Here is a 17,029-nt window from a genome sequence, read left to right as displayed (position 1 = left end):
TTCCAGTTTCAGTTTGTATTGAGTTGCTTATAAACATACAAAATTTAATTTGTTACTTCCTATATTCACATATAATAACAAATCACAAAATTTAATATTTCTGAAGGACCAGGATTTGTGGTAGTAATATACAATCGTTATTTATGTATTATATCTCCATGCAAACATATTTCCAACTTATACTCCAATTTGAAACTCAAACATTTTATAAATAAAAAAAGTTTATATGTTCCACTATACACATTATTTTCTAAAAAAAAATCAAGTCATGTAATTTTGCTTTCAGAAAATAGAAAGGTAGTCAGCTTTTAACATGAGTTGCAGAATAGTTCAATACATGAATTATCAAGACCATTTCAAATATCAAAAATGTTTACATTTAAAGAAAAAAACCAAACTCACTGATTTTGAAAATATACTTCCTGAACATTAATAGATTTATAAAAGTTTATACATGTACACAAATTGGGCAACATTATTCAACAACACATGGATATAATTTACACATTTTTCACTTAGAACAGCAGCACTATCTGCTACTTTTTCCCAGTATAAAATAGCATGATCTGCCATCTCTGTTGGGTCTGTCAGATAACCTGTGCCAAATGCAGAAACAAGAGTTTTCCAATACTGAAAAGTTTTGCCCCAAAAATCTGTAACACATACTTGAGTAACAACAACCAGCAAACAAATTAAAGCAGTTACAAAAAAACGTGGTGAAAGGAAGGAATTTGTCACCCAGTTGAAAGAGCTTTTCTCTTGAGGTAGTGAAAGTTTATCCACATCTGCTAGCTTAAATTGTTCCCACTGATTAGTATCAACATCCTTAATTGTAGATTTTATGTCTACGGTAACACAAGGCAAACCAGTTTCCTTTATCACTTTGATTTTCTCTCTAAATTCTTGCATCTGTTGTAAAAACAAAATGGGTTCAGATACATCCTTAAATGTTTCTGCAATATTAAACGCAGTTTCCTGTTCTTGTATGATAGTGTTCAGTTTGTTGATTTCTGGATCATAAGCCTGCATAACTGCAAGCTTCATGGTTTCAAAGTCTGAGAGGATCTCATTCTTCTTTTGTTCCAAAGTATACTGTAATTTCTCAAAAAAATCTTTTACTCTGTCATAATCCTTTGTTAACATCTGGAGAGCTTTTCGTTTGCTGGTTTCCAAAGTTCCTAGTCGAGAAAGTGCATCTCCACAATGCCATGCTTCAAACACTTGGGACAGTGTCTCAAAAGCACGCTTTTCTTGACAGTAAGCATCCTCAATAGAGCAAAAGAGATGTTTTATGTGATCTCCTCGAGTGGCACAAATGCCACATATAAGCTGTGTGTCTGTCTGGCAAAAAATATTAAGAGGCTGACCACTGTGCACTTTACAGACAGGCATTTTTGTTGATATTTTAATCTTGTTATACTTTTCCACAATGCCTTTTAGTGAATAGTTAACTTGGAGATTGTTAACACCTGTTACTGTAGTTTCCTTTCGACATGTGGGACATTTAAAAGGTGATGGTCTCCACATCACATTCCGAGTATTTCCCTCTAAGATCCCTTCCAAACATTTTCTACAGAAGTTATGTGAACAAGGTAATGCTCGTGGATCATCAAACAAGCCACAACAAATGGGACATGTAAGGTCTTCTTCAAGGAGCTCCATTCTTCTCTATAACAAAGATAAAAATATAAGCAACTCATACTCATAATCACAGTCTTAAGAAAATGAAATTTCTTGCATGCATTTCTACATAAAACTACTTTGCAAAAGAACAAAAAGAGTTTGGTGAATTTATTTCATACCAGATCAATAAAATGGCAAGAATTTCAACACTGCAAATGAAAAAGGAAAAGTGGAAAATGTTATTCTGTGACTAACCCATCTTCAAATAAAAGAAAAAATGGATCAGGAACGTAAGTCCATAAGGCCTGATACCATTGCTGCTGGAATGTATATCAGTTGCAGGAGTTGTTCTGCCCCAGCTCCGGATTCCCAAGGATTGACACACCAACTGTCCTTATCAAAGTTATAACGTACCAAGAATAAACAAAGTTGGCAACCAGCCCAGAAAACAAGATACGATGACACTCACTCTCCAAAATGCTCTGTAATAATTACACGTGTTTCCAGCAAGAAATTACTAACAGCGTGCGACTTAAATAGGCTAAGGCAGTGGCCAATTATCCTCAAACCTTACTCTCAAGGAGACCTCCTCCTCCTGAGTAGCCACTCCTGCCTTTTGGCAGCCCTGCATGCTCAAGCATTGAGGAGAGGCTCCTCTACTTCACTCTGTCCACTTGAAGGAGCCTCTGGAGGTTCTGAAGGCCCTGGCTGAGTCTCTGCCTCTGGCACCACATCCTCTTCAGCCTCCTTGCTGTCAGACACGAGTGCCGGCTGCGCAGGCTGCTGGCACGACCCCACACCAGTCTCCTCGTCGTCGGGATCAGCCATGATCCGCGCTGGCTGCTGGCGGGCCACAACAGAAGTGAAATGATATAGGTACATGTAACACGAGAAGGGATTGTCAAGGGCTCTGCAGATACAACATAGTCTGAACAGTAATTCCTTGTGGTGAACTCTGCCCTGATGGTTTTATAGATATGTCCATGTAATTAACTTGTGAAGAATATGAAACTGTTTTGCTATTATTGTTGTGGTCCACCAGCAGCCTGCAGAGCTGGTGGCAGAGTCGGGACAGTGAGGAGGCTGGGGAGGACCATGGGCCAGTCCTGGAGTCTGGGGAAGGCTTGGACAAGGGCTCTGCGTCGGAGGCAGAGAAAGGACCATCTGGGAGGTACATGTTGCCTCTGGAGCCTCCAGAGCCGGACCTCAGCGAGGCAGAGGAACAGGAGGAGCCTGTTCCCAGTGTGCGCATGCGCAGAGCTGCGAGAAGGCAAGAATAGCTAAAACAAAAAGGACAACTCAGGAGTAGGGCTGGGAGATGATTGTCCCCTCCCATAAGACTTAAAAGAGGAGCAAAGGCATGTGGGCCTTTGCAGGAAGCAATGTTTGTTCATTCGGTTCAACTTAAAGCCTGAAGCTTTGTTTGATTCTGGACTCCGTGTGGCCTTTGGCAGATTGTCAAGAGAGATAAATGTGGGTGATTATCCCGAAGGACTTCTCCTGAAGGACTCTTTATAATTAATTGGGATTCATCTGTGAATAAACAGAATTCACAGCTGTTGCAATAGAAGAGGTTTTTGGGACTACTCGTGTGTTTTAATGACTTAGGAAGCCTAGGTCAGAAGAATTATCAGTTTCTGAGGTTCTTCTCTAACTTCTTTGACTAGAAAAACAATGTACCACAATAGCTTCAGAAAATTCCAGTAGCTCTTGCCAGTGACCATTAATATCCAAGGGTAATTCAGAGGAGTAGGCTGATGCTATTCACTCAAGATATAAGACTTTCCCATCCACCTTTACCTAGAGTGGTTCTCAAATTTTCGGTTTGGGATCTCTTTTACATTCTTAGAAATGACCTCAAAGAGCTTTGATTTATGTGGGTTACATCGATTGATCTTTATTGTATTAGAAATTAAAACTGAGAAAGTTTAAACTATTTATTTGACTTTGCAGATCCTCTGAAAGGATCTTGCCCCCCCCCCAGGGTCCCCACACCACTTAGGAACTACTGACCTATAGCTTTCTTACATTTTTTCCTGTTTGCATTCCCACAACCCCGTCTTTCTCACAACAAAGCAGGTAAGGAAGAGGCCTTCACTCCTTGTGGAGCAATTTTCAGCCACTTTTAATAAAAAAAGCTATATATTCACAACACCTTCTTGGTTACTTAACTGGCCCCATTCTCTCATTTTGCACAATATGCTAAAACAAAAGCTAACCAGAGGCTGGTTCACACAATATACAAGACTGATAATATATGGACAGCTAGTTTGTGGTTCATGAATGGCAGTTTTAAGGCATCGGGTTAGAAACTAGGAGCTTTGAGCGCTAGTCGCCTTAGACTGAAAGGCGCTGGGTGACTTTTGGGTCAGTCTCTCTCAGCCCTAGGAAAGAGGCAAAGGCAAAACACTTCTGGAAAAACCTTGCCAAGAAAACCGCAGCGCCATCACCAGGAGGCAACACAGAGCACACTGAAATGGGCTTAGGCAGTTTTGTCAAGGCACCTGACGTCAAAATGCAAATGGACAAAGCCTAATTTTTGCGCTAAGAATCCGGCTTTTGGAGGGTGGGGGGGAGTGGACCGTGAGAAGCACAGCCAGGGGCGCGTGGGAATTCGCCCTCGCAACCAGACGCCCTCGCTGCCCGACTTCAGCCTCACCTGCGAGAGACGCTTACAGTACAGTGACGCCCATGGGAACAACGGAAGCCATCCCGGCGGCCGCTCCTGTCTCAGAGCTGCAACAGCAGCAGCAGCAGCACCGCCGCCGCCCGGCTCATTCCTTCCCTTCCACGGGGAGCGTCCAAAAGGGAGACCTGGCACAGCTCACCTGCAGATCGCTTTCAGCGGGCCCCGCCCCTGAGTCCGTCCTAGGAAGACACGCGAGACTGCCGGCTCTGCCGCGGAGGCGCCTTTCCAGATACCAAACAAGGATCCGGTGGGTCGGGACTTCCGCTCTCCCTCCTTTTCCGCTTGGCCACAGATAACATCCGCGCAAGCTGCCCAGAAAGGCCATTTTCACGTGCTTGAGACTACGCTTTAACGTCATGACGTAGTGGGCGGGGCTTGGATTTCTGCTTCACGTTTGAAGTGGCTTTTTGTTGGCTGAATCGGGTGGTGGAGAAACGTGCCCTAAAATTAGCTAGGTAGGAGATATTTGAACGAAAGGAAGCACTAGATTGATTAGTAGCTTCGGCTTTCATCTGCCCATAATGGTTGCCTTCACAAGAAACACGGATTCTTCCAGTGTTTTTCAAACTTGGTAACTATGTGGACTTCAACCATCAGAATTCCCCAGCCAGCATGAAGTCCCACATCTTAAAAGTTGGCAACTTTGAAAAACATTATTCAGAGTCTTTCAAGTCTGGGTTTGGGGTCAGGATCGTTAATGTTCAGCTCCTAAAAATAGGCTACTGGATATGGTACCTTAACTGGGGAAAACACTTCCGAAAAACTTTGCTAAGAAAAGTACACAGCCTTGTCCAGGCATTCTTTGAAAATTGAACACGATTGAACAGGAAAAAAACAATCCTTCCAGAGAAAGGTTATTTTCAATATAGCTTCTAACTTATGAATGAGGAAAGGGTGCTTGCCTAGCAAACCAGTTTGCTCAACAATGTTTGCTTAACCAGTTTGGTTAACAATGGCAACATCAGTTGCTGAGATCGTGGTCACTAAGCAATGCAGCCATGTGATGTTGACTCTATGACCACATTACTTAGTGCTGGAAATTCCATTCCCAATTACCATTTATAAACCAGGAACTACCTGTATATCCTTTTCTTACATTGTCGAGCAAAAGTACCTAGATAATTCCTAAAACTAATTTACTGTATATAGTCTTTCAAGCCACAATGATGCATAAATCCCAACTTCCAGTAGAGGGTTTGGACCCCATAGAATAAGATCTGACTATGTAAACCTGATGCTTTCAAATGTAGATGGAACTAGGCACAGTCTACCTCCTGGTGGTCGTCCAAAAGAAAAAATCTATTTTCTCTATTAGAGAAAATAGATAAATTCCTTGCTCTTGGACACAAGTTTGATTCCCAGGGAGAGGCAGTCAAGTCTCCCGGGACCTCTTTTTCTGTGTCCTATTTAAGTGGCTTCTTAAGCGGATGTTTGGGACTTTTTGCAAGTTACAAGGGAGGTAGCCAACAATTCTGTATAAAAACGTATCCACGGAATGCGCTCCTTGTAAGAAATAACTCTTTGTTATTGCGCAATGTTAAGTTACGATTTTAAAAGACGCTGCTTAAAAAAAAACAAGGCAGCCTGTTGACATTCTGCTTCTTCTGTAACATTTCGGAAGGAGGGGCTGCCTCTTCTCTGCCTGTGAATTGTGTGGCCCGTTCTATGAAGAGCGGGCCTTCCCGGTAAAGGAGAAACTCAGCCTGCTGAGTTTGCGTGGATTTGTTGCTGGGGCGCCTAACCCGCACATGGAGGCCTTCACCAATCAGCCGCCAGGAACCGAAAGTGTGCAGTGAAAAGCTGAAGCCGCCTCCTCTTGAAGCTAGAGCGGCCGAGCAACCATGGCGGCGTCGGCAGGGGCGGCCTCGGGCTCCGTGTGGTGTTGCCTGCGCTGGGCTTGGTGCGGAGAAGGCAGCGCCGGGCACATCCCTCTCAAGGAGATGCCGTCGGTGCTGCTGGACACGCAACAGATGGGTAAGTGCAGCCGCTGTCGCAGGATTGGCGCGCAGGGATAAATCCCCCTGGAAACTGCACCTTTAAAGAAATCGTAACGCGCCCCGCTCGTTTCTAAATCCACGTTGAGCTTGTGCTGTTAACGAAAACAATATGTTTCAATTTTTTGTTTCTGTGTTTATAAAATTTTAAATTTGAAAAGTATGATTTCTCCATCCTTCTCTCCCCCTGTCAAAGAAGGTTTGTTTTGCGCTAGGAAACAAAAAATAGTAAAAGGTGGAAGTATCTCTTTAATTTACTGTTTTAATAAATGGAGGATTGCATGTTTCTTCACCGCTGAGTTCAAAGTGCATTCCTACCTATACCAAGGAAACTACAAATCTCTTACATTTTTCCTATTGTGAAGCACCTTAATTATATCGATGCACTCTGCTATAGCTAAAGTTGTTTACGAGCTAGCCTTAGAAATGTGAATAAACAAAATACTAATTAACAAAATTGGTCTATATGATTAATGTGGAGGCAGCATCAAGTCTCCTTCCTCTTCTCCATTTAAATATGTGGTTTTCACGTGTTTTTTTTTTTAAAGAACAGATTCAAAATGAAAGTGCCAGTCTTTTAATCCCCTTAGAGAAATCTGTGAAAGAGCAATACTTAATTGATTAAGTATTGTCAATTAACAATTGACTATAGTTCTGGTATTTGTTCCTTAAAATTGTAAAATGGGCAGAAAATATGAACAGAAATTATGCAGTTGAAGTACATACAGTTGAGAGACTTACAGCAAGGAAAACTGGTGGGTAAAATAGGAACGCGGTAGATTTTCTGTCTTGTGGGCTCTTCCTTCCTTCCTCTTATTAACTCCTACATGAAATTACTCTGGAGCTCAACAATGGAAATCAGGAGCCATCAGTATGCAGGTGATACACAGTTGTGTACAGTATCTCAAACTGAGCCAAACAGAAGATGCAGCTGAGTTGCTATTCCAGTACCCAGAAGTTGTGAGAATCTGGATGGGGAAAAATAGACTGAGCCTTAATTCCAGCAAGACTGAATGGATTTGGATTTGGAGACCAACTGATACCAGATTATTTCATATTAGATTTTGGATCGGATTGAACACTTTTCTTCTGAACTGTTTCATAAGTTTGAAGGTCTTCTTGAACTCACAGCTGCTGCTTAGAGCAGGTGGCATTTTTGGCCAAGCAGGCTTTTGCACAAGCTCATCTGATGTTACTTCTGTTCTTGGTTATCCCACAGACTGTATTGTTTACATGGGACTGACCTTGAAGACTACTCAGAAGATGCAAATAGTCCAGAATATAATGAATTCAAAAATTATGAGTACACTTTATTTTATCTGGATAACACCACCATTTTGAGACCTGCAAAAGTTATTGGGTTCTAGATGTGATTCAAGGTTCTGATGGTCCATTTACCAGCAGTATCTGCCCATCTAAAGCAAAAGTATATTGAAACCAAAATGTTTTAAAGTCCTTTTCAGAAGGATTAGGATAGTTGGAAAATTTTACTGTGCTAGCATAGTTTTTAGTTAATTGCATTGATTTTTGGTTAAATTGTTCTTGTGTGCAAAATATATTTTTTCAAAGGTCTGATTTAAAAAGTTTTGAGAATTTACCCTTTGATTCTAACTGCATATTGGAAACATCCTGTCGTACTTACTTGCATTCTCTAGAAAAAGAAATTGTACAACCTATAGTCCAGTTGACATTTCACTGGTCATGAGAAGAATGGGTTTCACATGGTTGCTTTCTTATTGATTCTATTATACACTACTGGGGGGAAATTAGAATTTTTGTGTCAAAAACACAAACAGCTGACTGATCAGTGGGACATAGGAGGGGAGCCTGCTGATGTGTCTTCATGCTCTTTTCTATTCCCACCCTCTTGTTATGTGGGATATATGCATTGATAATGGAATGCCTGCTTTCGAAACAACGTATTTATCCATGTTCCCTTGGACAACTTGAAAAGTGGTTAAATCCTCCAACTCTGCATGCGCTTGGAATCTTCCAATGTTACTTCACCACACATTCTGTAGAGTGCTATAAGTTTTCTGTAAAAAAAAATGGCAGGTGGGACAATGTATAGGGATGAAAAACAAATGAACATTTGTTACATTTCCTTGACAATGAATTTCACTGCAATCAGTGTTGATTGCATAAAAATTGTAAGTCTTCAACATAGTTCAAAGTGTTTTCTGCTTGTTGATGCTTTATATTCTGCAGGAACAGATGTTGTCGTTGTAAAAAATGGACGACGAGTATGCGGTACAGGGGGGTGCTTAGCTAATGCTCCTTTGCATCAGAACAAGAGCTATTTTGAGTTTAAAATCCAGTCTACAGGTCAGTCAAAATCAGCTTTTTCAAGAATTCATTTCATATTATTCATATAGAATCAAAATCTCTAATGGCTGTACAGATAGACTGTCATTTGGAAATTCTATATGTGTGTGTGTGTGTGTGTAATACTATGAACAGTGTTGTAACGGCTATTTGAAGATTTCTAATCCTTACATAATAATTAGAACCATAATGAAGGTATATCTTCATCCACTTATTGCTGTTTTTCATCGTTCAGTTAGGAAAAGTTCAGCTATATAATTGCATATGCAAATTTCAGCTATTATAGCTATCAGCTTTCATTTATGAATGTTTTCTCACAGCAATGAAATACTAAGTTTCATTATCTTAATTGGAGACAATTTAGAATTGTTTCTTACTGTGGCAAACCCAGGAAAAGTCTTGGACTTAGTTTTACTGTTTTTTATCTAATGACTATGCCATTCCATTTTTTGCCTCTACTGTGATTTCAGGAATCTGGGGTGTTGGAGTTGCAACTCAGAAAGTCAACCTGAACCAAATTCCTCTTGGGAATGATGTAAATAGTCTAGTTCTGAGAAATGATGGAACTCTTTACTATAACAATGAAGAAAAGAACAGATTGCCAGCAAACAGTCTGCCACAGGAGGGTGATGTTGTAGTGAGTTTAGATTTTTTTTCACTATCATTTATGCGAATCAAAATATCTGAAAAGAATGTGACCTATTGCTGAAATCCCATACCAGCAATTTGCTCTATATTAAAATATACCTTTATATGTCTCTTTTATGTCTGTTTTGGTTAAAGTTACCATTAGCTGTATAAAAATTTGACATGCATGTCTTTGAAAAGCTGGCAACATAGACCTGTACTGAAACAGACATATTTATACTGAAGTCATTCCCTATATAATATAATTATAATATAAATATAAATATAATATAATTCTAATAGAAGATAAAAAAAGGCAAAATTTGTAGAAAAATATCAGTTTAATATACAGCATTGACAAAAACATTTTAATAGCAGAGCTTAAACATTACATACAGTACTTTACTTACAGTTTACATATCAAGAGGCTGTCCATTTTATTTGTAAATCCTCCAAGTGTACATATAACCTCCTCCTGACTTTTGACACCTTCTAGATTGGAGTTGGAGACAGGTTTGTTTATATGGGCAAAAGTTTGTAAGTAGAGTAATCTCTGTATTGCTTAATGGGTATTATATAATGTGAATCAGGCATGTTGTCTTTTATAGTGTTCCTAAATAAATATAGCCTTCATATTGCATGTTTCATAGATACTCATCAATAGATAACATTTTTTTCTACCAAATTGTAAATATTTTTGTGTGAAGTATCATTGTTAATGTTTAGTTTCTTAGGATAGGTTTAAAAATGGTAAAATTGTAAAATATCTCAATAATATGGGTAGAACTTTTGTTGCTTTCTGTATACCTACCTAAGAATCAGGTAAGGATTTTATTATTAACTTTCCTCATTTTATGGTCCTTCCTGCTTGTGGATTCCAATAATAAGGGAAAAAAAACCCTATCTACTTACCAGTAGTTGTTTGTTCTTCTTCCTCATATATTTTTGCTTTAAAAAAAACATGACCAAGTGTTTTTTGTAAATATTTTCCATATTTAATTTGCTAATATTCTAATCAATTTAGAATATACAGGTAGTTCTTCCTCTGTCACACTCAGAAGCAGTGATATATGGCTGAATTTGATTTTCAATACAGGAATAAAGTTTCATTATCCTTGCTTCTATTATGCTTTCAAAAATTCTATTTCTTCTTGGAAGCCTTTTTTCCATTGTAAATTTGGATCCTGCTAAATTCTTTCTCTGTATTTTTTTCAGATGAAGTATTTTAAAATTTAAGGTATAACTAACTTGAGTTTTCGGAATTCTTATAATTACAAATTTCAAGATGATATAGTCATTGCTTTTAGTGGTTCTTCCAGTTGTGTTTGGAATTTTGACAGCACGTTATGAATGCTGACAAAAAGACTATAGTAGGGAAACAGACAGATTTCCAAAGTAGGGAATTATAGTCACTTATTTTTTCCTCCACCTAAGAGTGGTTTAGCAGTTTACATGGAGCAGTGTTAGAAATCCAAAGTAGGGTTGAAGTTGTGACATTTTGCTTCAAGAGTATCTTTCTTAATGTCACTTTTGTTTTTATAGTAGAGGGCAAGATTTTTCTATTTTTTTCATCTTTCTTGAATGCTTAATGTTTGACATTGTGATAATTGTAATTTTATTGTTTTCTGAGAGCAGCATTGTTTCAATTGGCAATGAATAATTTTATGTTGTGTGGAAGAAGAGAAGGAGGAAGGAGTATTATGTACATTTACTGGCCTGAGTTACTTATTAAGTAATAAAGATGGAATAAAAATGTATTAAATATCAGCCTAAAATGTTCAGAATAAAGTGTGTGAGTGTTCAATTAAAACAAAAAGGGGGATGAAAGTTTATATATAAAATTCATATCTGTCTTACAGGGAATTACATATGACCATGTAGAACTAAATGTTTATTTAAATGGAAAAAATATGCACTGTCCAGCCTCAGGAATCAGAGGAACAGTCTTCCCTGCAGTCTATGGTAAGAGACATTCTCACATTTTAATGAATGAAATGTTACATTTGATTTGGGTTCAGCTACCTACTCATCCATAAACTGAACTTGGTAATTGGGCTATATCGTCATCTTTACCTCTCTATTCCATGTTAACTACTACCTCTATTGAATACCTCTTAGATACCTATTAAATTTCTGTATGTCACTTATTTCAGCACAACGGCCTAAAAAAGTAAAACGTATAGCTGGCAATGTAGCAGAAAGTTCAGGGTTAGTAAACGGATTATTTATTATAGATTGCCAAATGACTCTGTGGCTTAAAAGCTGAAAAAAAAACCGCATATAAAAGAATATAGCTGACCAATAGAACATAATAACAAACCAAAACCAAAACAGATCAGTCCAAAATAAAAGGGGCTCCTGTCCCAAAGGCTTGTGGAAACAATCTGAATAACACAAAGGAGGAAAGCATGCAAATCTCTGTGTGGAGATCATTCCAGAAGACAGGAATTGCAACATCTCTGTAATACACTTCATCTCATGAACATCCAATGAGGTTTGCAGTAATAAACAAAGAGCATTTGAATGTGATGTGTATATCTTCTTTTTTTCCCCCTTACAGTTGATGATAGTGCCATTTTGGATTGTCAGTTCAGTGACTTCTGTCATGCTCCTCCTGCAGGTTTTGAAAAGATACTCTTTGAACAGCAGATTTTCTGAAGATTCCTACTGCATATTAACTAGCACTTTTTAAAACCCATTCTTTCAAACTTCACATTATTCCCAGAATACTAATGTTGTATTTGATCAGTCTAATGTTTGGGAAAATATAAGTTTATCTGGAAACTATGTTGCTGGTTTAGATTTATCTACTGTTTGTGATACGATAATATTTGTATTTGATGTAAAGGGACACAGTTGACAGTATTTAGTGACCATGGACTCTAAAGAATGCTGTATAATATGCTATACAGTAAAATTTGTTTGTAAATGTCACATTTCCATAAAATAGCAGAGTCTAATAGTTATTCAACAATGTTTCTCTAATATATGTAGTAATTAGAGAAAATAATTTTGAGGATAACAACAGTAAAAATATTGATACCTCTTATCCTTTTTAAGCACTGGGATTCTAACGTTTAATTCTAAACATTTGTGTTAAAATTAGAATAAATTGCTGCCTGTTAAAAACCAGGCTGCTAATATCTATCATACGAAAGCTGTCAATGGAACAAAGTAGTACTGAAAAGCCTGTTGCTTGTTGTGATAAAGCTTTATTTTTTTAATTCTTTATTACATTTTTGGAGTTCTCCAAAAATATAAAATGTACAAACTGCTCTTCTGTTTGTTTTTATGATTATTTTAAATTGCTTTTCTTGTGCACTGAGGATGTATATATATACAGCTTTCCTGTACATCCAGAACAATGAAACCTGCTATAAAGAAATTGCTATATCAGAATTATAAGCTTTTGTCTGTCCTTGCATTTTGTTGTGGGAGGGAGTGAAATAACTTTCTGAGATTCTGTTGTTACATTTCGTATATTTAACTATACCAAGGCAAATAAGTGAAAAAGTGATTTGCTCTATTTTGTTATATAGGCTTTATAGTCTTAAGAGATTTAAAGAATGTGCATTCTTCATAATATACTAATGTTAGAAAAACTTCCCTATTAATTTTAATATTCCTCAGGGAAGTGTCCTTTTTCAGCCTTGTAGGAAATTTTTTTCCAACAGCTAGTTACAGATATACATATGAATTCAGTTTGTGCTATTGGCAAATATTCTGGAACTCCAAATTCTGCACTTGGAAAGATATGTATAAAACACTTAGTCTGCTACTATAAAGTCATGCATTTAACCCAATTTACTACAGTAACCAAAATTTCTGGGAAGTGTATCAACAAAGGATAAAATAGGTAATAGTAACAAACAGTATGTGTTCCTAGGTATATTTTAGCTACAGTTGCCCATTTGATCCTCTTAAAATTAAAGATAGAATATTCTAAAGTATGTGTAATCAACATTTCTTTTGGTTATTTTGGGCATTTGAAAAGATGAAAAAGGTATAGTTGAGAAAATAAATTTAAAATATTTTTAGAATTGAATTTGATTTAAAATTCATTCCCAAATTTTAAATATATGCCATCCTGGATAATTTCATGCTCTTATCCTAGTCCTCTTAAAAGCATCTGTTTGGCTACAGCAGATAGCATATTTTATTTATAACGTTACATATGAATTTAAATTCTGCCATTTTAATATTCTGCCCTCTAATCTACTTTTTGTTCAACCATGTTAACACTTGTGATCTTCAAACATTACATAAATCTGAATGTGATCCTCAAAACAGATCTCTCTCCACTGCGTTACTGGATGTGTGATAACATGTTTTGGGATTTAACCTATTCCATATCTTCAATAGTATATTTATTGAATATTTCATATGTTATCTTCAATATTAAAGTTTTTACAAATTACCCTTCACATTCTCTGAATGTAGGTTTTCAAAATAAATTGTTGCTTGTGTACTCTCTAATAAAATCAGCTTTAAAAGTCTGCAGAACTGCCTCAAAACCTTCAAATTAAAATCATGATCTGGACAGTAACATCTTGATATAACTGGTTTTACAGTTCCTGGATTGGGTAGACGGATACATCTAATTAGCTATTAAATCAAGGAGAGAAGCAACCTAGAACTAAGGACAAATTTCCTGACAGAACAATTAATCAGTGGAACAACTTGCCTCCAGAAGTTGTGAATGCTCTAACAATGGAAGTTTTTAACAAGAGATTGGACAACCATTTGTCTGAAATGGTGTAGAGCTTCCTGCCTGAGCAGGGGGTTGGATTAGAAGACCTCCAAGGTCCCTTCCAACTCTGTTATTCTGTTAAATTGTTACATCTCTTTTAAATGAGCTTTCAAAGTGTAGATTCCAGCATTTTGTTCTTATCAGACCTGTTAGAAAATAAGGAGATTCAGTTGTAAGATTTGTATTCATAAAACCAAAGTATAAGCTCTCAATCATGTCTAGATTTGGAGTAAAGCTACTCATATGAGTATTTGTTCCATTTTATATCTCGACTAAAGAATTGAGACAAATTAGAAACAGTCATTTCTCATTCTGAAACAATGGATCATGGGATGTTGTATACCACATCATGTTACCTCTAAACAGCCATTCCAGTATAATATAAATAGTCCTCAACTTGTGAGCATAATGGAGTCCCGAAATTTCATTGTAAGTAGTGGAAATTGGCATCCATGTGACTGGCCCAATATTATGACTTTTTCCGGGGCAATCATTAAGTGAACGTCATGGTCCTTAAGCAAATCCATTCCTATAAGCATTTTTTGCCAGAAACTGGCTGAAAATGTCAAAAAAGTACATTGTGATCATATGACTGCAGAACACTGCAACCAGCCATAAAGATGAGCTGGTTGCCAAGCACTAAAAATGCAATAATGTGACCATGGGGAAGAGCCATCTTTGGTATCCCAGAACTGGGTTGTAAGGAGCTTGGGGGGGAGGGAATCTGTTATAATTTTGAACAATCACTAAATGGCTAATTGTTAAGGGAGGACTACCTGTATAGTGAATTATCGATTAACTTTCCTAGTTTGTTTGAAGAGTCAGTCAGGTCTAGTGATTAAATGCTGGCTTGTGAGTTCTAGTCCCACTTTAGGCATGAAAGCTAGCTAGGTGACTTTGGGCCACCTCACAGGGTTGTTGTGAGAAAAACAGGAGGAGAAGGAGTACTAGGTACATTTGCCACATTGAGTTACTTATAAAAATAATAAAGGTGGGATATAAATAAAATCAAGGTAAATATTAGTCAGAAAACATAATTATTCTCTAGAAAATCAATGTAATCCAAAAGATTTTAGAATTACTGTATATCACTGCTGGTTGCTCAAATATCTTCCTGCAAATAGAGTAGCTGCAGTTGACTGATATAGGTATTATGATTTTCACAGACCAGAAAGAGTCTCGTAGAGAGAGATTGATTATGAGAGCATGGTCTTCAAGATAACTGAAAACTTTTTTAAAAATCAGTTCCTGGACAGAGCCAATCTTTGATAAGTGTTATTAACTTAAAAGAACAGCAATCAATCATAATCATTAAAATGTCTGTACATTTTCCTTCAAAGGACCTTATCCACATCTTTGGCAGAGTTTTCTATATCTCTTACTACCATCCCATGGTTGTCTGTATGGTGGCTATACAGATGAAGAAGCCTTATTTTTGTGTACAGTAGTTGAAAATCTGAAAAAATACCAGATAGTGCTTTGAGGGACCACCTCTCCCCAGGTACCTCTACTCATCCCATCTAATTTGGCAGAATGAACTGATCCCATCAAGAATGTCATCTTAAAGGGCCCAGGAAGAGAGAGGTTTTAGTTATTCTGCCTGTCTTTTGGGACACAGAAATTAGATTAGCCCTGATTGCTCATTTGTAAGGGTTTTTTGCAAGACCTTGAAGATGTGGCTGTGTTTCTGGATTGGAGGTTTGGAAATAGAGCCTACAAGGTGAGTAGCTTGATAGCACTTTTATCTTGGCATCTGATTATTACTTTTTCTGCTTTAACTGTTGTTAGCCACCCATAGTCACTATGATGAGATGGGCAGTTATATACATTAAAATATATTTTAAACTGTTTGAACTGCAGCATTTTAGCATAGTAATTTTATTCAGTGACAAATATCTCTTGGCAGGACTTTGAAAGTGATATTAAATCATGTAAACAAGAAAGAAAAATATCACTGGATTTTTCCAGTGAGGATGCTAATATCACTACCATTAAATCAACAGACTTGCTTCTGATCAAACTTGGAGATTTGCTTTTTTCAACTTGCATCCCATCTGTCTCTTCTACCTGTTTATTCTCTACTAACTCATAAAGCCAACTGCTGTCTTTGTTAGAAGAAAATACTTAAGTGTGGTTATATTAACTATCCATTGATTCCATATACTGTACCAGCTAGGACCAACAATTGGGAAACTTTTTGAAAATTTCAGAAATCCCTTAGGCTCTATCAGTTTCCAAGGATGGATTGTCTTCATCCTCCATTTGTACAAAGTATGCAAATCTAAGTTTCAGTAAAAAAAATAAAAATAAATAGTCCTACTATGGTATTTGGTCATAACAAATTTCTGCACTTTCCCGTTTTATTGCAAACATAAACTCATAATAAATCCACAGTCATATCTCAGGGATGGCTGTCTTACCGGGCAACCTCATGCCAGAGCATGAAGAATCAATGTATTACCCAGGGCAAACACTTTGTGGTCCTCAAGGTAGATTTTGAAATGATCAGATGGCTGTTGACCCATGGGATTCTTTAATAGGCTTCCAAATGTTGCCAGGCATCCCAATATGAGGGGCAAAAACTAATTCAATTTTCAACTCTACTGAATATTCATGAAAAAAATCAAGCCTTACAAAATTTGTGGGTGAGCACAGCATTACTTGCAGTGCACGTTTAATTGTTGCTTTATATGGCGAGTTAAACAACAAGAAATATCAAATATGTTTGTTTGGCCACCGTTTCTTCAACAAGACAAAATTAGTCGGGTTCCTACCTTGGCGACAAGTGATCGCCCTCGACTTATAAGACATAATGACTAGATTCACGAAGGCCACGTAACTGCTTCGCACTTCGGGGAAACGCATCGTTTCTGCAGACCCAAGCAGCCCGCAGCCCGTCTCTTTACGGTGGCTGCTAGCTAAACTCTTCCCTGGGATCCTCAGTGAACTTCAGACCACTTAGCAGCGGACTTCAGTCGGACTACGAGGAAAACTGAGCAGCTCCTTTCCCTTCAGCCTCTA

The 17,029-nt window shown here is 37.6% G+C and overlaps 2 protein-coding genes and 1 long non-coding RNA gene across 4 annotated transcripts; 1 reads left to right on the top strand and 2 right to left on the bottom strand.

Moving 5' to 3' along the window:
• Window positions 1-6,269, bottom strand: TRIM13 (tripartite motif containing 13). Of its 2 annotated transcripts, none has more exons than XM_034426838.3 (2): window positions 4,283-6,269; window positions 1-1,668 (listed from the first exon to the last, which is right to left on the bottom strand). In XM_034426838.3, exon 2 carries the CDS (start codon window positions 1,660-1,662, stop codon window positions 439-441), a length of 1,224 nt encoding a protein of 407 aa, XP_034282729.1. In that variant the 5' UTR covers window positions 1,663-1,668; window positions 4,283-6,269; the 3' UTR covers window positions 1-438. The 2 variants fall into 2 exon arrangements, with proteins under 2 accessions (XP_034282729.1, XP_034282730.2); XM_034426839.3 differs by having other exon boundaries at window positions 4,452-6,246.
• SPRYD7 (SPRY domain containing 7) lies at window positions 6,131-13,758 on the top strand. Its single transcript, XM_034426840.3, has 5 exons — window positions 6,131-6,286; window positions 8,515-8,631; window positions 9,102-9,268; window positions 11,118-11,220; window positions 11,819-13,758. Exons 1-5 carry the CDS (start codon window positions 6,154-6,156, stop codon window positions 11,914-11,916), a joined length of 618 nt encoding a protein of 205 aa, XP_034282731.1. The 5' UTR covers window positions 6,131-6,153; the 3' UTR covers window positions 11,917-13,758.
• Window positions 12,451-17,014, bottom strand: LOC117671135 (uncharacterized). The gene is made up of 3 exons (XR_004592781.3): window positions 16,783-17,014; window positions 14,365-14,564; window positions 12,451-14,154 (listed from the first exon to the last, which is right to left on the bottom strand). It is a non-coding gene; the product is annotated as an uncharacterized LOC117671135 (long non-coding RNA).
• Window positions 17,015-17,029: the final 15 nt, after the last annotated feature.

The sequence above is a fragment of the Pantherophis guttatus genome, chromosome 1, assembly GCF_059756535.1.
Source record: "Pantherophis guttatus breed Tessera chromosome 1, ASM5975653v1, whole genome shotgun sequence".
NCBI lineage: Eukaryota > Metazoa > Chordata > Lepidosauria > Squamata > Colubridae > Pantherophis > Pantherophis guttatus.
The sequence above is the reverse complement of the archived record's forward strand: the minus strand, read 5'-3'. Positions and strand labels throughout refer to the sequence as shown.